We start from the raw sequence: 21,963 nt of genomic DNA on the forward strand, positions 1-21,963 counted from the left end.
GGCTCCATCTGTGGTTATTGAAACCACTTGGTTTGGCTCTATTCCTCGCTTTGTTAACATTTCCTTAATGGCCAGGTAAATATCCTCTCCTCTTGTAGTGCTGTGAAGGGAAGTTACACCTAGCAGGTCTTCACAGAACTCTTTCTTATCATTGTTGAAGAACCTTACATAAACTAACAGCTGAGCATTGTCAGACACATCAGTGGACTCATCTACAGCCAAGCCTACACATGGTGTCTTATGAATAGCTTCTTCCAGCTGGGATAGCACATCCTGAGCTAATAATTCACTTCTCTTTGTGGCTGTTGATGCTGACATAGGTATTTGCTTTATTTTGTCATGAAGCTCTTCTTTTTGTTTACCCTCAAGTAATGTTTCTGCTACTGCACTCATGCACTCTTTGACAACACCTGCAAAGGGCTTTTTGTGTTGACCTAAAATCCAAGCAACTCTGAGGGAACATTCATGAGCACGTTGTTGGGCGGTGAAAGAACTGGTTAAGATCCTTGTGGACTGATCATATTGGGCTCTGAGACTGCTAATTTTCTGGGACCTGAGTTCAGACTTGGGTGGGTATGATTGTTCAAAAGCTTTGTGCTTTGTCTCATAGTGGCGTTTGACATTGCCACTTTTAATCAGTGCCACGGTTTCTGAACATATGAGACACACTGGTTTGCTGCTTGCGGCCGGAAGAATGAACATATATGCGTCAGTCCATTCAGTCTTGAAAGTTCTATTTTCGGTGTCTACTTTTCTCTTTTTTGAAAGCGCCATAGTTGTTTTACCTCTTGTGACTCCCGCTCACGTCTTGTCTCACTGTATCGTTAATCGTCTCGCTTGTCATTCACCTCTCACCATGTCTTTCCTCTGTCTGTCTGTGTCTGCACTCAGCGTTGCGATCGCCTTGAATGCGCAGATGTGATTGGCTAAGTAGTGTCACGTGGGTGGCGTAACTCGCACACAATTGGTTAGTATGTTCCCTGGTCTAATACAGCATGTTCCCTGGTCTAATACAATGTAAGGTTACTGCTTAAAATTGAATCGCCCCGTCAAAATTAAATATAATTTAATATTTTGTTAACTATAGGTCCGGGTCCATATAGGATGGCGACTGGGTCCGGACTCGGACCCCGGTCCGCCTGTTAGTGACCCCTGTTCTAGACTATATCCAATGGTCAGTATTGCAACATTTGACACCCTTTGACACTTAATGAAATCCTTTTGAATAATTTGATATAAAAAAAAATCTGCAGCATTTATAAAAATGTACAGAAATTTATTGATTGGAAATAACACAAAGTATGACCACCATCCAATTCTTTGTTCAATTAAAAAAAGAAAAAAGGTACACAAACAGTCTTAATTTGGACTTGACAGAACAACAGCAATGAAGCAATGAATTTAAAACAAATGCAGTCTGAAACCAAATAAATACATCAATGTCCACTACTGGTCATTGTAGGAATCAGTGTGTTAATGTTTTCTGAAGAGTAACAAGTCACAATTAAGACATTAAAAGTATACAGAGGCTGTGTAATGTTGGCATGGTGTTTAGCACGTGTCGGCTCACATCTCTCCACACTGTGCAATGACGATGGGGAGTTTAGGCTTGTTGTTGGGCCCTGTTGGGACATTCTGTAGGAAGAAAGTGACACACGTTTAGAACAAAAATGCCACTCTAAAGCTGTAATCTAAGCACTACATCCAACTACGGTGATTTATATGGACTTGTACGAGTTACAGGTTTAATTATTTGTTACATAAACATTACGTTATAAAAGATTAAACTGTAGGTGTTAGTATTAGGCTGGATACCTGCTTTAAAAAAAGGTCTTGAAGCCTTAAACATCACAGATGTAAAGTGATGAGTGTTTACAAAAGTCAACATTTTATTGGGTTGTGTTCATTTATTTCCCAAAGAAAGGCATTTCAAAATTAATTTTATGTAAGAATTTATTCATTTTACTATTATTATTTGAGCATTTTGGCTCTATTAGATAGCACAACAGAAAACAGACAGGAACGTGCAGAAAGAGAGCGGAAGAATTGTGAGAATTTCTTAAATTTAAATGGTAATACTACATTTTAGCTTAAATTTTTTTCATGGCTATTCTCCCCCTTTGAAGTTTTTTAGCTTAGTGTACAATGTCTCTGTCAATTTACTCCTACCAAAAGAACCACAAATACAAATCTGTCCGTTTAAACAAATATGGTAGATTTATAGGGAAGATAAGTTCTTACCTCAATTTTTCTCATGACCAGCAAGCCATCAACCAGTTTTCCTGTAATAATTACAAGTAAGACAATTCAACTCTGACACAGACAATACAGTAAAAAAATGCAATACTGTTGATTTACTCACCAAACACAACATGTTTCCCATCTAGCCAGTCACATTTAGTGCAGGTAATGAAAAACTGACATCCATTTGTTCCTGGACCACTGTTTGCCTGTAATATGATACAATATTAAAACAGACACATTTTGGTTAGGGTGATTTACCTGAAGTGTATCCGTGGAGATTAAGCCATCCAGTAGGAGTTTAACCCAATCAACTGGTAACATTTTCAATCACTATACTGCAAGATAAAATGTAAGTAGATTTATCAAAACACGTACCATTGAAAGAAGACCGGCAGCAGAATGCTTTATTCTGAAGTTTTCATCTGCAAATGGACCTCTATAGATGCTGCAGATACCTGTTCCATCACCCTGCACAAAAGATTAATAGTACATACAGTAGTAAGTAGGGGCTCATAAAGAGAGCAATAGATTAGGAAATTTTAAATGTGTTGTAATATGCTGCATAACCACCAGAGGGGGAAACACCAATGTGGTATAAATCTGCTCAGTTCAAGTCAATAGTTACCATGGCAAGATTTAATCAACAAATTCTCAAATTCACAAAGCGTTTGTGCAAATCTTCCAGACACAGTCAAAAGACAACCATTAAACTATGGATATTTGTGTTGTCAATCCAGTCTTCCATGTACTTACATTTACAAAGTCTCCTCCCTGTATCATGAAGTCTTTGATCACCCTGCCAATGACCAATGGAAAAAGAAAATATCAATTCTGCTAAAGAAAACCTCACAAAAGTTAACAAATATATGAAAAGTATTACAGTCTAACTGTAATAGACAGCAGATTACAAATGTATGCTGTCAAAGGAGCTTGCAAAGAAAAGCGTCTGGACTTCTTTAAGTTGCTTGAAGACGTTTCACCTCTCATCCGAGAAGCTTCTTCAGTTCTAAGGTCAAATGGTGGAGAGTCCCAGATATAAACCTAGTGGGAGTGTCCCCCCACAGAGGGACAAAAGGACCCCCTGATGATCCTCTAATCGCCTGAGCCAAGGTGTGAAACTGGGTGTGGGTCCCAATCAGCCAGAGTTTCGGGTGTGTTCATTGTGAAACCTGGCCCCACCTTATCATGCGAATTCCTGAGGTCAGATGGCCCAGGATGTGAGTGGGCGTTAAGGCGTCTGGGAAGGGATCTCAAAACTGGATTATAGATGGCAGAGAGTTGGTGTCGTAAACCCCCGCCTCTGTTCAAAGATGGTCGCTCACAGTGGACATAGATGGCTTCTTTCACTCCTCTTTCAAACCATCTGTCCTCTCTGTCCAAAATGTGAACATTGGCATCCTCGAAAGAGTGACCTTTATCCTTAAGATGCAGATGGACTGCTGAGTCTTGTCCTGTGGAGGTGGCTCTTCTGTGTTGTGCCATGCGCTTGTGAAGTGGCTGTTTGGTCTCTCCAATGTAGAGGTCTGAGCATTCCTCGCTGCACTGTACAGCATACACCACATTGTTAAGTTTGTGTTTTGGCGTTTTGTCTTTCGGGTGAACCAGTTTTTGTCTGAGCGTGTTGCTGTTCTCTGCAAGCTCCTTTGACTACGATGACCTGGATGACTGAGAACCTTCACAGACACAAATGTATGCTCTTTTCCATTTTCGAAGAGGCAGTGTAGCATTGCAAAAGTTTTCTAAATGACACTATGAATCACATAACAGATGTGCTAGTCTTGTCATCATAGACCCTTCGTTAACACGGTACATTTCTTCTGTAACTATAGCGCAGAATATCATCTCAGCTTTGCTGCTGTAGTGTACACACTTCATAAGTCAAACACCAGAGTTTAATGTAAGCTACAGAAGTCAAGATGCCATGTGAGTACCTGTGGAATGTGCAACCTTTGTAGCCAATAGGAACGCCATCTTTCCTAAAAAGACAGGAGTCAGTGAGAAAAGAAAATGAAGTAAGCAGTAAAATACTTTAATGTACAAACTGTGTCAACTGTCTCCTTGAAACGAAGTAGATTTGTCTATGTTTGTGATTCAGATTTTCACAGTAAATGGGCCAGCATGAAATATAGTACATCTGGAAAGTATTCACAGCACTTTCTCTTGTTCCACATTTTCTTATGATACAGCCCTATTTCAAATATTATTCTTGGAAATTCATTTAAAAAACAAAACAAAAGTATTCGCAGCCTTTGTCATAACACTCAAAACTGTTATGGCAAACCAGGAGACTAATCAGGTTTGAAGGAAAGACGAATGCAGCATTGTACAGAGTCATCCTTGATGATAACCTGTTTCAACAGAACAGCAACCCAAAGTACAAAGCTAACATATCTCAACCCCTCATTAGGCTAGCTATCTTAACTGTCCATAGACAGGAGTGATTTCCTAACTTTTCCTCACCGGCCGCTAGCTACCTTATGGTTGTCTATCCTGAACCCGAGACTTCATCACTGATCGAGCATCATACCACTTACTTTTCAGTAAGGCGGGGGTTTTTTTTGTACAGTTTAGCACACCAGCTAACTGATTGCCTTTGTTGTAAACATCCCAGCAATCAAAGATATGCACTTTTTTCCCCCTCACACCAGAGGAAGCAGAGAAACTAGGGCTCTACTCTTCGTTTGTGGCAACAAATTTTCAATTACGGACACACACACCAGGTCTCAGACCACCAGATCACATTATGAAGGGAAGAAATTGCCCCAGGCCACCAGGGCGGCAAAGCAGTTACTCATGTAACATGGGGCTTCTTCCCTGGATTTTGAGGGCACAGAGAAGCATGGCTTACTTTCACTTCCTATGATAAGTCGGAGCCCACCTCCATCCACGGCTGGCTACGGGCTCCTCCAGGAGTTCCACATTTTCATTGTGAATGAAAGGGCCTACAAAGTGGCGGCTTTAGCGGTAAGAGCACTGAAAATTACCTCCATGTTAGCTGCTTACCAAGCAGAGGTCTATGTGAGGCCAATGCGACTAGGACTGACTAATGTGTGGGAAGAGATCACTGTGATCACAGACATTTATCTTTGCATACAACGCTGCACAATCCAAGCCACATTTCAGGACTGTTCTGGGTTCCATAAGGCATAGATGTGAGACGGGGAAGCAGGAGGATGAGGTCTCAATCTCCATCTTCCCAGAAAACTGAGCCGACACCACCTCCGACCCCATGAGGGATGTGAGATGGGCAAATGAACTGAATCATTTCTTCAACAGATTTGACTCAGCCATGAGGCAGTCTGCAACATCGGCTGCAGACTCACCCACCCCCACTGCTGCTGTTCCACCTCAGACACTTCACACCTCCTCTATTCACCCTGCTCACTCCCCCCCACCCCCAACAACAGCATCCAATACACACTCAACACAAGGCTCCAGCCTGTCTCTCTCAACCACCCAGGTTAGGAGGGAACTGAGGAGGATTAATGGCAAGAAGGCAGCGGGTCCAGATGGCATCAGCTCGAGGGTCGTCAGGTCCTGCGCGGACCAACTGTGTGGGGTGATGGAGCACCTCTTCAACCTGAGCCTGAGGTTGGGAAGAGTCCCACAGCTCTGGAAAACCTCCTGTGTTGTACCAGTGCCAAAGACTTCACGCCCCAAGGACCTCAACAGCTACAGGCCGGTGGCTCTGACATCCCACCTGATGAAGACCCTGGAGCGGTTGGTCCTGGCTCAGCTTCGGCGCCTAATAAGCTCATCACTGGACCCACTTCAGTTTGCCTACCAGCCTGGCATTGGAGCGGATGATGCCGTCATTCACCTCCTACATCGTTCCCTCGCTCACCTGGAGACCGCTGGAAGCACTGTGAGAATCATGTTCTTTGATTTCTCCAGTGCCTTCAACACCATTCTTCCCTCGGTTCTAAAGGACAAGCTGGTGAACTCTGGAGTGGACCATCACCTCACTACCTGGATCCTGGACTACCTCACCGACCGACCACAGTATGTGAGGACTCAGGGCTGTGTGTCGGACAGGGTCGTCTGCAGTACGGGGGCCCCACAGGGAATGGTTCTGGCTCCGTTCCTCTTCACCATCTACACTGCAGACTTCTCCCACAATTCCACCCAGTGCTTCCTGCAGAAGTTCTCTGATGACTCTGCAATAGTCGGCCTCATCACTGATGGGGACGACAAGGAGTACAGAGGTCTGACCCAAGACTTTGTGGACTGGTGCCAGCTGAACTACCTCCAGATCAACGCCAGTAAAACCAAGGAACTGGTGGTAGACTTCCGCAGGCACAAGCATTCTCCACTGCAACCACTGAACATCCAAGGTATGGACATTGAGGCTGTGGACAGCTACAGGTACCTTGGTGTTCATCTGAACAATAGACTGGACTGGACTCATAACTCAGACGCCCTCTACAGGAAAGGGCAGAGCAGGTTGTACCTGCTGCGGAGACTCAGGTCGTTTGGAGTGGAGGGCCCACTCCTGAAGAAATTCTATGACTCTGTTGTGGCTTCTGCTATCTTTTATGGCGTGGTCTGCTGGGGCGGCAGCATCTCTGCTGGGGACAGGAAGAGACTGAACAGGGTGATCCGAAGGGCCAGCTCTGTTCTAGGATGCCCTCTGGACCCAGTGGAGGTGGTGAGTGACAGGAGAACGGCGGCTAAGCTGTCATCCCTGATGGACAACATCTCCCACCCCATGCAGCAGACTGTGACAGCACTGAGCAGCTCCTTCAGTGGGAGACTGCGGCACCCACGGTGTGGAACGGAGAGATTTCGCAGGTCTTTCCTCCCCACTGCTGTCAGACTCCAGAATAAAGACTTTAACTGATCAAGCACACACATCCATACATATGCAATAATACTAAGTGCAATAATCCTTTCTGTCATCGTTGTATTTTTACTCAGTTGTATATAGTATTTGTATTCTATTTTTATCTTATTGTATATTTATTTTATTTTATTCTACTGTATATAGTATTTTATTTTATTCTATTCTGTACAGTTGTGTACTGTATTTATTCTTATTGTATTCTAATTTTTGCCTCATAACTTTTGCACTGTCCACTTCCTGCTGTGACAAAACAAATTTCCCACGTGTGGGACTAATAAAGGTTATCTTATCTTATCTTATCTTATCTTATGACAGACCTTTGCTCAGGCAGTCACCCAGCTTCCCACTCAGTTCAAGGTCCCAAAACAAGGGCTGGTAAGCCACAACTCAGACAGCAGTTCCACCGGGACAACCCGCATAGCAGGTAAGTCAGCAGCTCAGGAAAAAGAAGAGTGTGGCCTGACATTCCCCTGCCATTTTATCAAAGAGTACTCCAAGTTACTGCCTGTCTTCTGGCCTCGTGCACTCAGTTTGCTCTAGGGCAGACCAGGGTGTAACTGAAGCCCAATCTGGCCTATGTGGAATCTGGAATCTCCGTTTTCCATAATGGGACATCAAAACAAATGCTAGGAATGAGAACTTTAGGCTACTTGTGTAACCCCAGTTCTCAAAGTAAAATGAGTAAGATGTCTCAATAGACAAGCCCTTCTTGCTAAGGAAAGGCAAGAAGAGGTGCTTATCCTGAATAACAGCTACGTAAGCATAAGTTACTAAAGGATAGGTGGTTCTGCCCAACGTGGGTTTTACAATTAGGGCTGGGCGATATGGCCTAAAATCCATATCACGTATAATTTGAAGCACGTGCGGTAACTATATATATCGCGATATATTATTTTCTTCTGTATAACGTATTTTCAATAAGGCACACTTAAAATCCTTTAATTTTCTCAAAAATCAAGAGTGTGCCTTATGTATGAATTCTGGTTGTGCTTACTGACCTCGAACCGATTTGGGCGTGCAGAAATCTGTTAAAAAATGTTTTAGTACAACTTTGGTAAGCCGCACTGCTTAATGGATTGTCAGAGCATTACGGCTGCCGTAGTGAGGAGCTTCGCGTAGTAATCTGGGTCCAAAACGCCATGGGTTCAGGTCCCAAAGTCAAACGAACACTGAGAGTTAAAAACGGTCTAAATCCTTTCATCTTTAATAAAATCATCAGTGTTGCTGCTTTACCAGGTGTAACAATTAAGTTTAACATCCAGGCATCCATGAAAACAGAATTTATTAAATTTAACGGAGTTAGAAGTTAACAGGAAGTTAGCTCGCTAGTTTCCACCTAAACATTTCATACCATGTTCTGACAGAAATTTCTGAAACTAATTAAAACGTACAGCTCTGCTACCACTTCCAACATAAATGAAGACAGAAAACTAATCAGCAGTGGCGTTTTGCAGGGTTACTGAAGTTGAACTACCTGGTATATGTTGTGCTATGTGATTGCTAGCGACACAGCTATGTTAGCATAACATTAGCACAGTGAAGCTGGAGGATGAACGCCAAACGTTTTTTCCACTCGATAAAAGTTAACGTGAGGGATTCTGGTGGTTAGGGACAAATGCAATCGCATAGCAGGATTCTATAAACTTCAGTCAGGAGAACAACTGAGATTTTTCATCCACAATACAAGGTTAGTTATTAATATACTGCAACAACATGGGAATAGAGCAGCTGCGAGAGAATTCAACATTAAGGAATCAATGTTACGGAAGTGGAGGAAGCGCAGTTTTTGGCTTTCCCCATATTTCAGAAGTGCTTCATCTCTTTGCTATGACTGTCGCCCAGCATAATTTGCAGACGATAATGGTTGTAGCCGCTGCGATGCTTTCGACCAAAACAGGCGCAGCTGGATGACATCATCAACATGCGCTATTGCGGTAGAGCGTATAGTCAAAATCTCTATCGTTGGCCAAATTTATATCGTTTCTATCGTATATCGTTTATATCGCCCACCCCTAGTTACAATCACCAGCCAATCAAGATTAGTGGAATGAGATAAATGCTCATCTCAGGGAGGCACATCCCATTGTGAGACATCTCACCCATGCTATTCTGGGAACTGGGGTTATGCAAGTAACCCAAAGTTTTCTGCAGCAGGAAACACTGCATCAAAGCACAGGACACACCTCAGTTCTGATAATGTTGATATGCGCTTTTTTCTTCCTTCAGTCACCAGATACTTACTCCTTCTCTAGTACACTTACCACGCAGGCACACATTTCAGCCCGAAAATACAGTGGAATTTGTAAAATGCAAACCAATGAGCACCCCAAAGAGTTAATTCTGTTCATCTTGATGTAGCAATGTCAGTGGGAGAAGCGTTTCTCAATTTGCATATTAATGATCAAGAAACTGACCTCATAGCCCATTGTTCATTCAGTGGGCTAGTTTCAGTCATTGTGCAAAGGTACTGTTTATATGGTTGGGGAAACCTGCAGTCAGCTTAGACTGAAGAAGTCACTTGAATGAGTGACGAAACATTTCTCCCACTGAAAAAGTTACGTCTAGATGAACAGAATCAGCTTTTTGGGATTTACTTAAACGGATGATTGAGCATGCATCAAGGCAAACGAATGAGCGGTTCAGTTCGCAAAACCTTTGCTTTTCTCTTAAGAATATTATGCTCATTATTAAGACAATAGTATTTCTTATGTGATTACTCGATAATTGATGGAGTACTTGATCACTAAAATAATCAATAACTGCGGCCCTGCTAACAAGTGCTTTCAAGAAGAGCATGTAAATGTTATGTCAATAACTGTACAGATTGGTGATGTGGTATTTGCAAATATGCATCCACCACACATTGCCTTACCTGAACTCTCCAGTACAGAACTGCCTGTAAGAGATTATGAAACTGTTAAAGTTTGATTTCTGTTAACACATACTGTATATCAAACAACAACAAAGAAGATTATATCATATAAGGCTGTGAGCAGTCTGTGATTGTGTGACTTGTTCTCTACCGGAAGTTCTCAGCTGTCTTTGGAACCACATCAGCAAAGAGCTCAAACTTCATCCGTCCAACATCCTGTCAAACAGTAAAGCAAAGTTAACAATAATTGATCAACAGAATTATCAAAGTTCTCGCAAACTTTTTTTTAAAAACAAAAACAAGATAATAAGTTTGATGGGGTGGTCCCAATTGTCATGAATACACAACAAAATGTCAGTGCTTGGGAGGAAAAGAAGAGCAGACACATGGACAAATTTCAACTTTTATACTGAATATTTTAGTCAACTGAATCAAGTTTATAATTAGTCTACTAAAATCTTATGACATTTAGGCAACAAAAGCCAGACAAAAACAAAGAATTTAGATGTTTAATTTAATGACTTAAACTAAATAATGTTTTAGTCAAAAGAATATACAAAACTACATCTAAATTTCATGTCAAAATCAACACTGCAGTAAAGAAAACTACTGGTTAACCAACCAAAGGGTAACCACACAAAAGAATATACCTCGCGGAGATTTGGCACCAGAACACAGAAACAGGTTATTCTTGTCTAAATGATAATGTACACTCACTAACACCCTTTCAGAGGGAGCTGAAGTTACACTTTCTACTTTCTACTTCTGGTTTTTAATTTGTGTCGACTTCGCTGAACACTTTACATATTCGGCGAAGTTGAACATAACTACTGTTGTTTAAACAACACAAGCTCTGCTGTGTCTCAGTTTTGATGTCATGCAGGTGTGACAACAGAAATAATGAGATGCTACAATCTTGATGCAAAACGTCACTGGACTATAAATTATCTTAGCCTTGTATTTACATATTTACATGTAAATGAGTGTGGCCATCTCTCCGCCCAGTTCTCTGATACTGTTGAATTCATGTAAGTGGCCCACTGTTACAACAATGTGTGCAAGTCTGTGTGAGAGAACAGTCTAACATTTGGAGTACAAGGAGCGGTTTGTCCTCATGACATCACTGCACAACTCGTCCTCCACTCCATGTGGACAAACCACAGTGGCCTCTAGATGTCCTGTGCTTGCCAGATAAAAGAGATAAAACAGTATGCTTAAGGTTTCCAGACAAAGAAATGAAATCAGAAATTGTGTTGATAAAGAACAAACAAGCACAGCACATTTTATCTGGTAAGGGTTTTCCCTTGTTGGAGTCTGGTTTCCCCTGACGTTTTGTACCCAACAATAGGTAAGACAGCTTTTAACTTTCTTTCTTAACAGTGGACTACTTTTGTTGTCATCCTATTACTAGGGTATCAACTTTCCAAGATTATTTCCATTTCAAGGGATTTATGCTACTTGGAAAAACCAGGTCTCAAGTGCACCGACTTAGACATAAGGCCAAGGCTTTAACTAACAAACAATGTTGAAATTTTCCAATCCACAGCGAGCAAATTCACCACACCTATATTAACTGATCAGGAGGAGTAAAAGAAAATAATAACAATACCAAAACTGAGAATAAAACCACACAGCAAACTAATCAAGCCAAACCTGAGGCTACAGTGTTGACATAGTCCACATATCAACTTTGCAACAGGAATAATCACCAGTCTATTGTGGTCAAAGACAGACGAGTTGACATTTCTGTGAACCGGCCATTCACTGGATCTTGAGTCCCAAGAAACGAGTGTAACTTGATATACATGAGGTGTAGGCAAACAAAATAATTTAAAGGGAGTAGTTTCAAACACACATTGTGTGTTCTACGGCGTTTGTGCAGGCGCGATGAGAGGAGGTGGAGGAATGATAGACTCCAGTCATCATATGACATTTTACGTATTAGCCGCTCGAAATTCCAATCTGCTGCCAGAATGGCTAAAGCAGCCTTCTTCGCTAAGATTATTACTTCTAATGGTGACAATCCTCGCATCCTATTTAAAATTTTTAACTCAGTGGTGAATCCTCGTCCCTCTATGCCACTCTCGTGCTCCCCAGGTCTCTGTGAAAAATTTTCAAACTACTTTCTAGATAAAGTTTTATCTCTTAGATCTACGCTTCCTTTGGTGGCTGACAGTATGTCTAATCCTGACTGTTCTGCTGCCTTACATCAATTTGAATTAATTTCACTTCCCACTCTGAAGCGTATAACTGAGAAACTAAACAATACTAATTGTGTACATGATGTTCTTCCATCTCGTATAGTCAAGGATTGTTTTAATGTAATTGGACCCTGTCTATTGTCTATATTGAACCTCTCCTTGCTTTCTGGTTATGTACCTTCAGTTCTTAAACATGCTTTTATTCAACCCGTTTTAAAGAAAAATAACCTGGATCATAGTGATTTTGCCAACTATAGACCGATTTCCAAGCTTCCTTTCTTGGCTAAAATCCTTGAGAAGGTGGTTCTGCTTCAACTGCAGACCTACCTGGACGAGAATAATATAAATGATAAATTCCAATCAGCCTTTAAACAACATCATAGCACTGAATCAGCGCTGCTTCGTGTTTTTAATGATCTTTTACTTATGGCTGATAATGGTCGTCCTTCTGTTTTAGTTCTATTGGATCTTTCATCTGCATTTGATATGGTTGACCATAACATCCTAGTCGCAAGATTAGAGCACTCTGTTGGCATTAAGGGCACTGCCTTGGACTGGTTCAAATCTTACCTCTCCAATCGGCTTTCTTCGGTACATCTGGCCTCATCTTCCTCTTCCCCTGTACCTGTTTGCTGTGGTGTCCCCCAGGGTTCTGTGTTAGGCCCGACCCTTTTCTCACTGTATATGCTTCCTTTAAGCGCTATCTTTGAGAAATACCACATTGCTTTTCACTATTATGCGGATGACATCCAGATTTATTTTGAGTTACATGATGATCTCGCTTTATCTTTAAATAACTTTCGTGAGTGCATGAGTGAGGTCAAGAAATGGCTGTTGGCAAATACTCTTATTCTCAATGAAAAAAAGACTGAAATCATGATTTTTGGCAGTAATGCCCTTCGCGCCAAACTTCAAGATGCCTTTGGCTTTCTTACTAGTTCTTTCTCTGATACTGTCAGGAATCTGGGTGTCTTGTTTGACAGCTCCTTTAAACTTGATAAACAGGTGTCTGCTGTTGTCAGATCTAGTTTTTATCAGCTTCGTCTCATCTCCAGGGCCAGACACTATATCCCGTATAATGACTTAGAAAAGCTCATTCATGCTTTTGTAACGTCAAGACTAGATTACTGTAACTCACTCTATTCTGGTCTCCATGTTACCCTTCTACATAGATTACAGACAGTTCAGAATGCTGCGGCACGTATTCTAACTAAAACCAAGAAGTTTGACCATATTACTCCGGTTCTTGCTGAGCTGCATTGGCTGCCTATCAAATACCGTATTCAATTTAAAATCTTGCTGCTTACGTTTAAAATTATCAATAATACTGCACCAACCTATCTTAAGGAACTTTTAAACCCTTATGTCCCTGCCAGGGCTTTAAGGTCATCCTCGCAGTTATTGTTAGTTCAGCCCAGATCTCGGTTGAAATCTAGAGGCGATCGATCGTTTGCCTTTGCTGCACCTGAGTTATGGAACAGCCTCCCGATTGGCATTCGGGAGTCTGATTCTATTTTTTCTTTTAAAGCACGCCTTAAAACTTGTCTTTTTGAACTTGCCTTCTCTACCCGTTAAATGCTGACTGTTAACTGCGACCTATTGCATTAACTTTTTACTATTCCTTCATTCTTGGTGTTCTCTATCATGCGGCACTGGGTCTGCTATAATCTATGTGCTGCAGTCCATTTTATTAGTGGCTTTCTACTGTGAACATTGTCTGCTGTTCTTATTATATTTGATATTAATGCTCTTAACTGTATTATTTTATTGTTTTTTGTAAAGCACTTTGGTATGCCTAAGGCTTTTAATGTGCTCTATAAATAAAGGTTGTTGTTGTTGTTGTGAACATTCACTGGTTGTCGTGGCTGCAGGACATGCAAATTGATGCACCAGGAAGTCGTCACTTCCATGATACATGTGGGAGGGAAAACAAGCCGAGTTCTTGGAAAAAAGAAATAGAAGGTGTGCCTCATCAGGTGTGTGCATCAACAATGGGGAAACAGGATCATGAAGAGTTGCCTACCTGCTCATAACAGTCAGGTCAGAAGCAGGACTTACATTACTAAACAAGAGTTATCCACCTCTGCTGAAGCTTACGGGACTAATACAACACAGCATAAAAAGGTAAATTCAGAGCCATTTATTATTTCGTTCTCATGACAAACACAGGATTCTTCAATGGCAGAACATGATTTAAATCTAAAGGAACATAAAGTTTATGTGTGTGCTGTATTGTGCAGAAGTGATTCTGCGGTGGCAAACTGATTGGTCAGTTTGAATACAACACTTTAGCATGTCTTAAAATTACAATAAAAGGAGTTTACCATACCAAAATAACAACTGATGCTTATTTTCATTAGCGATTTCCCACTTTCTTAGGTATGTAGGTACATACAAGATAAGCAGACTGGTCATGTTAATCAATGAGGCCCTTACAATTTTTTCTGGGATGCACATCAAGTACTGTGAGAGAAACTGAGAATTTTTGCATTTGTTCATTTTTAACACTGCTTGGTATCTCGTTTCCTCTTTTAATCTAATATTTTAATATTAATAATTTACCAGTGCATCAAACGGATACACCCCAATTTATTTTCAGGGTGTATGGTTTGTAATCATCTCAGTCTTAGCGACCTGTAAGCAGGGTAACACAGCTTTTAAGCTACGACTACACCAAATTTGATAATGATACATATCTATAGTACTACATGAATGCATTTTGCCAGTCCACTGTGACCCCTTAACTGTTCAGACTTTACAAGTGCGGTGCATACTGTAATTATCAGGAGAACGTTTTCTAAAATGAAATTGAATGTAAACAAGAAAAGACATTTTATAACTTGCAGGAGAAAATTATCTTTATAGTTTAATGAACTTGAGATTCATACAATGTATATGTATTCCCTTTGGTGGAGTCTTAAAGCAGACCTCTAAAATACCCTCTTCATATAATGATCAAAGTTTAGAAATACAACGATAATCTGAATAGGGGCAGGAGCAAAGGTATTCAATAAAATAGATCTGCAACAATTTACTCAGTAACTCAATTATAAAATATCCTGAAGGCAATATTTTTTAATATGTTTTACAATTAATTATTAACATCTACACCAGGAGATCATCTGTAGCAGGAAAGATTGCAGCTACTGATTATTCTATCTATTATTCCTTCAATTAACCCTTTCATGCATAGTGGTCACTACAGTGGACAGCTACTCAAAGGCTGTTTTATTGTGTTTGTGTCAGTGTTGATGGTATACTTGCACATAAACTACTACATTGGATACTGATATGTCACTCCATACCTTGCCACCCACTGGTTGTTTAATATTACTATAGATGCATGGCATGTTTCATTGTAATTATCGTTATTTAACCCTGTCATGCATGAATCAGGATTTTTTTCTCAAGTATTTTTATTCATCTTTTCAAACTTGGTGTGTGTCTGTGTTTTTGTGCATGTGTGCACATTAACCTATGTTTCAGCGATCTAATGAATATGCATGACTGCAATGAAGATAAACAAGTTTATCGACATTCTCAGAACTGAGGCGTGCCCTGTGCTTCAATGCAACTCTTCCTCCTGTACAAAACTGAAGTTTTGATGCTATAGATGTTAATAATTAACAATAATATTTCAGTGTCCAACCTAGCAGCACTGGGTCAGTGGCTCAGTGTGTTACATATTTATATTAATATAATCCAGAAAAATAATCCTACTAAAACCGTGAAATAAATATGATCCAACTCCACGCCCTTTAGACTCACACTGGTTGTTGCAGGTATTGCTGCCATATAATGTAGAACAGCGGCCAAAAGCCTTCAGCGAGCTTCCTGGTTTAAAGATTATATCAAACTAACTTTACAGTTCATCTCCGTATTTTATGTTCTGTAGCTCTACTGTAGATTTTAACTGAAGAAAGCAGCAGACGGGAGTGGCGAAGTTCGCTTTTATTCATGTTGAAACTTGTTTATCGAGTGGTTTCAGAAAAGAGTCCCACCAGCTTTTTCCTAGTAAAGGTGTAATGGTGATTACAGGAACAAGCGCTGCTGTTTTGCAAGGCAGAACAATGTTTTCTTTCATTCCACGTGAGCTCACCGTCTCGCTAACGACCGCAACTCTTTGCGTTAAACTATGACAGCATTGTCATCATTTCTGCTGTTGTGCTATCTAGGGGCAACATGGGCTTAAGACAGTATGCTTGCTGGTTAGTAAAAGGCAGACATCACAGCTCCCCCTACCAAATACCAAGTGTGTGGTTTAGGTTGTGATAAGTAAAAATACAATGGCATGAAAAAAAAAATGTTTTTCCTTTTTTGTTAACTACCATGTTATTTTATTTTTATATTTATCTTTTATTATATTTTCTCCCCGTTTCTGTTAAATCAAAGTAGTGTTTTTTTCTCTTGTGAATATTTACTATTGTTCATTAATAAAGGCATAAGTACTTTTTATCAGATGACTTGATTAATTGATAGAATACTCAATAACTACAACAATCAATAGCTGTAGCCCTAGAACAAAAGCCCTAGAAGAGTCAGAAAATAGGTGGTTTCTCACCTTGCACTCACAGCTAAAAGCTCTTTTGTGGTTTTTTTCTCCCGTATAAGCTTTCATCATGTCTATACAATTTCTGCTGTCTTTCACAGAATTTCCTGGAACATCTGAACACTGCAGTCCAAGTCAAATGCTGCCAGAGTTGCCATCTTTGTTTGACACAAGCCACACTTTCAGAATGATGGCCATTATACATGAATGGGAGGGCATGTCTGCCAGTCACACAGACAACACTGGAAAGTATGTTTCACTTTTAATTTCCAAAGCAGGCCTGGAAACAGTGATCTTTTATTTATTGTGTCAAAAACGGTACACCATCTTTATGAGTGCGTGCAGCCTGTCCATCATACTGGCTGACTGGCTGATGACCATTTTAATGGCAGCTGTGTGGTTACTGGGTCCTGTCCACTCATTTACACCCTGCCTCATTTTGACTAATGCCTCAGCAACATATGCAGCATTACCACTGCCCATGATATGCCTGAGTTTAATGGACTACCTTTTAAGAGACAAAGCTCTTAGCAACGGCAGAGCCTTCTTAAAAACCCTCAGAAATATACTCCTGACACTTCTCGTGTGGCTGCTAGCTTTTATGTGCTCTTTTAGCCATGCTGATGCTAAACTGATGGATATGAGTTGCGGCAAAAGGTTGAAGAAAGCTCTGGTGTGTGAAGTGCAGGAGTCAAAACTGGTGATCAACTTCATTGCTGGGATTTTCACTGCAATCCTTTTAGCACTGCTACCATTTTGCTCACATATTCCCCAGTGGGTAAGAGATGCTGACAAGTTCTGTGAAGCAGTGGAAGAACAAGAGAAGGTGGGGAACAACTTGCTACTCACTTCAACCCTCTGCCCAGAGACAAAAGGTGATGAAAAGAGTTACCTGACACATACAATCCACCATCGACCGCCTCTCTGGATCAGTCTAATACTGGGCTTTGCCACATTCTGGATGCCTTTTCTTGCTGTGTCTCTGGCCTGTTTGGTTTTTGGCCGTGGAGTACCTGCATACATCTCTGTTAACCTGTTGTGGCTGGAATGCACCAACAGTTTACTGCTGGGTGTGCTATTCTGGGTAAAGAGCAAGACTCTAGGGCCACACACCAATTTACCAGAAAATCTGTGCTCATGGCACATTTACTGGCATATAAGCACAGAAATGCAACCCGAGCTGATGGTTCCTGAGCTCAACCCATCAAAAGAGAAGAGAAATACTTACAATGTGTAAGAAAAAACCTGAAAGTAACAGACATCATAAGCCTAGATGGAAAGTCAAACTCATTGTACAACGTGGGCCACATACAGCAGACTTTGATGCTAAGTGCATCGAATCCCTATGCATGGGACAAGTTTTTCTATATGATAAAGAAATATTGCTGTAGTAAATAAAAGAAATCTGTCAACACAGCTGGACTTAAAGTGTAAGAAATGTATAACATTACAGAAAGGTTTTGGCAGCTCATTGGTCAGACTGTCCTGTAATTATAAACAGAGTTTATGTTAATTCAAAGAAAATGTCATTTTTACCCCCGTCTAGGTTTTTGATAATGTTTGTATATGTAAGCATCATTCTGTCTTTAAACACACTGACTGAAAAAGCTTTGAATAGCAAACTTTGTAGGGGTCTAGAATGAGGTCCTATTAACAATCTATTCAAATCTGACTTATATCCATCAAGCTATTCAAGGTCAGCTTAATGTTTTATTGGTCAAAAATTGCCAAACAGACTTATAACTTAGAAACTATGACTGTTAAAGTTGTAATGTGTATTGCAAACATATACAAACAACAAAAAAGGTTAAAACTAACTCACATTTGACCTCTGACATCATCTTTAAGGTAAATAGATTCATCTGAAGGTCAAAGTGCTAAAGGCTGTTTTAAAATATCTTACAGCCACTGTTTGCACTGCCAGCATAAGCGATATAGGTTACCAGAAGTTTATATTATATTTACTATACTATGTTTTAAAGCAAGTACTTTAAGAATTAAAAAAAAAAAAAGAAGAAAAAAATAAATAATATATTACACAAAATACAATACTATTCTAATAAAAGTAAATACTGCTCAGAGTGTGAGCTGCCTTGGTGACGGTTTCCACGCTGAGTGCTTCTTGGTTTATTGGGGCTTTTTTTGGTTTTTGTATTTGGATTTTTGTTTGTTTCTTTTTTATTTTATGTAACCGTAGCCCCTTCATAATAGTTGTTGTAATTGTAAAAAAAATTTTCTTCTTTATCTATTAGTAAATTGGTGTAGTATGAATGGCAATTCACCCCTGGTCTACACTACAAGAAACGTGATGTGATGAGCCACTAAGAAAGTTTCACCTGTGTCAATGCTGCAGGAAATGTCTACTCTACTCTAAGTTACACACCTGATGCTATGACTGAATGATTGATTCTAATTTATTCCTTCTTCTGTTAGAATCAGGTAACATCATAAAATTTTATTTTACAATACCTTCTTTTTCCCTCTTACCACTCCTGCTGCTTGACTGTTTTGTACATATCAAAAAGGTACAAAGTTTCTTCTGGATGTTCATGAACATCATTAAATATGATCAGCAGCTACAATGGATGTAATCTTTTTTCTATCATATGTTATTTCCAAGTTGGAGAATAAACTTAAACTTGACTTAAAACTAAGCTTTTAATCCGACACTGACGCCATCTGCTGACGAAGCTGAGATAACACAACTGAACGCACTGCAACACCAACACTGACCTCACAGTGGCATTTTGTAATTGGCTGTAACTAAAATGCATCTTTTCTTTACTTAACCATATCATTATAATAAGGCTGTTTATTATAAGTAAAGGGGTCTTATGAAGACTTTTTTCTTTTGTTGTAATTATTTTAGATGACAGATGTGTCCTAAAAACTACAATATGCTGGTACACGTAGTTCAAACTTCATACCACCACCATTCTATGTAAAAACAGTCGCTACTAGCACTACTGACATTCTCCTTTCTTAGGCTAACATATTTTTCTCTCAAAGTCTTAAGCAAACCTAAATATGGAACAATCTTCAACTAGAAAATTCAGGAAAATGAATTAAAAAAAAGAGGACTTAACTAACATGTTAACATAATATGGTACTTAGAGTCTGTATATTATTTTAATGCTTTCAAAGGCAAGTTATGATAATAGCGGTTCATTTTTAATGTTAAAGGGAACTTCTGTCACTTTCATTAAAAAAAGAAAAAAAAATATGACTAATCAATGCGAGAGTCTGAGACAATGAACCATCATTAATCAAAATGAAAAATTAAAGATAAACATAGAAAATAATTCTTGGTCTCTCTGTTTTAAATAGCTTTTGTCTTTTTATCTTTTCTCTAATTTCTTTTTACATTGTTCCTGCTTCATTATGCAACTGGGGGCGGTGTCTTTAAAGGAGCTCATGGGATCAAATTTCCACCTATTAGTTATTAAGGGGCAGGCTCATAAAGCACCACAGAAAAAAGCTAAAAATAATATTGACTTTCAGGACTATTTACTTCTTTTTAAAACTCTAAAAATATATTAAATAAATCTGTCTAAAAATACATTAATACATAATGTAAGCTTGAATGGCAATGCCAATAACACTTGATGCAGAAAGAAGTAAAATACATATTAATTTATAAATACTTGTATTTCAATACACACACTCGCATACATATATAAACTTTGCACAAACAATATTTGTGATTGGTCAATTACTTCTTTGTTGTAATGATTTTTTTGGCACTAAATCTTAAACTGTCAGAAATCCTGTTTATTTGCCCTTAAATGGTGCCACATCTATAAGGAAAATGCTTTTGTGGGTTGAGCAGCAGGTAGAGTATGTCTTCTTTTTCAATGCCAAACAGCTTATTCTGCTATTGATTCTAGTTTTGATTCTCAGGTAAAGGAGGTCCTAGCACTCAGGTGCCATGGGCAAATGATTAGAAGCACCCATAAGCAAGAACAGTGATCAGATGTTGTCTTTTCCAAGCATGCTGTGCTTGACTGCTCTAGATATGGCAACTTCAAGATGGCGTTCTGCAAAACAAGCAATACTTAGTGTGAGCAATACCGAGTGAGCCCTAGCCCCCTACCATCTCCAAGTTGAAGGCCAAGATCCGTATAATGGGGGATGACAGAGACGGTGGCGAAGTGTGCATCTGAGGGCAACAAGACCACACGAAGACCGTTTCCTTACCTGTCACCATAACAGTATGTGACCACCATGAGGTGGAGGTGCCAGGTTGGTGTGGCTGTATGGGTCTTCCACATGCTACTGAGGCTGCTGTTTGTTCAATGAATAAATTGTTAAATTGCCAGGATGTATTGATTCTTCAGATTTTAATCATCCAATCTGATAAATGACACTAAATAAAAGTGAAATGCAAATACGATATTTGGCATTGGAAAAGATTTTAATGGGCACAACCCACATACAAAATTCTCCTTCTCAAATCACAAATGTGGTACCATTTAAGTGAAAATAAATAGGCCAAGAAGCATTGTTACAGGATAATCCCCAAGTTTACATACACACCAAGTCTATACATGTGTGCGTGTGAGAGACACATCTAAAGTTTTCAAAAAGTCATTTTTCCAAATGCAGCTTTTTCCACGGTGTCAATAGAGGAATAACAGTCACATAACAAATTTATCGTACCATACTGATATGCATTTAGTTGCGAGGGTTATTCTTTTGAACAACATCGGGATATCTTCGATTTGAAGTCAACGTGCTTTCTCTGTCCGCGTCAACATTAGTTCAACAAACTCACCCGAAAATAATGAAAAGGATTTTAAATGTTTTGCCTCCCTTATTGTATATAATGTACATCAGGTGTGTATGTTTTACAACAAGGTCGTTTAACAGGGTTTAACCAGACTATGAACTTTATTGTTGCCACTGATGTGACGCGGTAACGTTGCCCGGTTAGCTTCAAAGTGTCTTTATGATGCTACTCACCTGCCCTCCAATGGTAATGTCGAAGAACACAACCGGGTTGTTGGGGTTTGAGGCTTGAATCGACATTGTCGTGATTTACCCGCTTTCTGAGACAACAAAATGCAACGTTTGGCTATTTACACAGCAATCATTTGAACCACGATCTGCGCTGTCGGAACTACGGCGTCTCGCGAGAGACGTGCTACAGATCCCTTCTGCGGACAAAAGACTTTCGTCACCAAAAGCGCGATTGTACGGAAATAAATGATAATGGCGACATGCCTACTGATAGCAGCGTAACAAATGAACAGTT

The 21,963-nt window shown here is 39.9% G+C and overlaps 2 protein-coding genes across 2 annotated transcripts; one reads left to right on the forward strand and one right to left on the reverse strand.

Moving 5' to 3' along the window:
• Nucleotides 1-1,255: 1,255 nt before the first annotated feature.
• Nucleotides 1,256-21,856, reverse strand: ppih (peptidylprolyl isomerase H (cyclophilin H)). The gene is made up of 9 exons (XM_080897890.1): nucleotides 21,672-21,856; nucleotides 10,111-10,175; nucleotides 9,960-9,983; nucleotides 4,176-4,220; nucleotides 2,998-3,040; nucleotides 2,620-2,712; nucleotides 2,363-2,450; nucleotides 2,242-2,282; nucleotides 1,256-1,635 (listed from the first exon to the last, which is right to left on the reverse strand). Exons 1-9 carry the CDS (start codon nucleotides 21,735-21,737, stop codon nucleotides 1,567-1,569), a joined length of 534 nt encoding a protein of 177 aa, XP_080754016.1. The 5' UTR covers nucleotides 21,738-21,856; the 3' UTR covers nucleotides 1,256-1,566.
• Nucleotides 10,208-19,291, forward strand: LOC308406706 (uncharacterized protein). Its single transcript, XM_080897887.1, has 2 exons — nucleotides 10,208-14,284; nucleotides 16,811-19,291. Exon 2 carries the CDS (start codon nucleotides 16,849-16,851, stop codon nucleotides 17,944-17,946), a length of 1,098 nt encoding a protein of 365 aa, XP_080754013.1. The 5' UTR covers nucleotides 10,208-14,284; nucleotides 16,811-16,848; the 3' UTR covers nucleotides 17,947-19,291.
• Nucleotides 21,857-21,963: the final 107 nt, after the last annotated feature.

This window comes from Rhamphochromis sp. 'chilingali', assembly GCF_963969265.1.
Source record: "Rhamphochromis sp. 'chilingali' genome assembly, chromosome: 12".
In the NCBI taxonomy this organism is placed as follows: Eukaryota; Metazoa; Chordata; class Actinopteri; order Cichliformes; family Cichlidae; genus Rhamphochromis; species Rhamphochromis sp. 'chilingali'.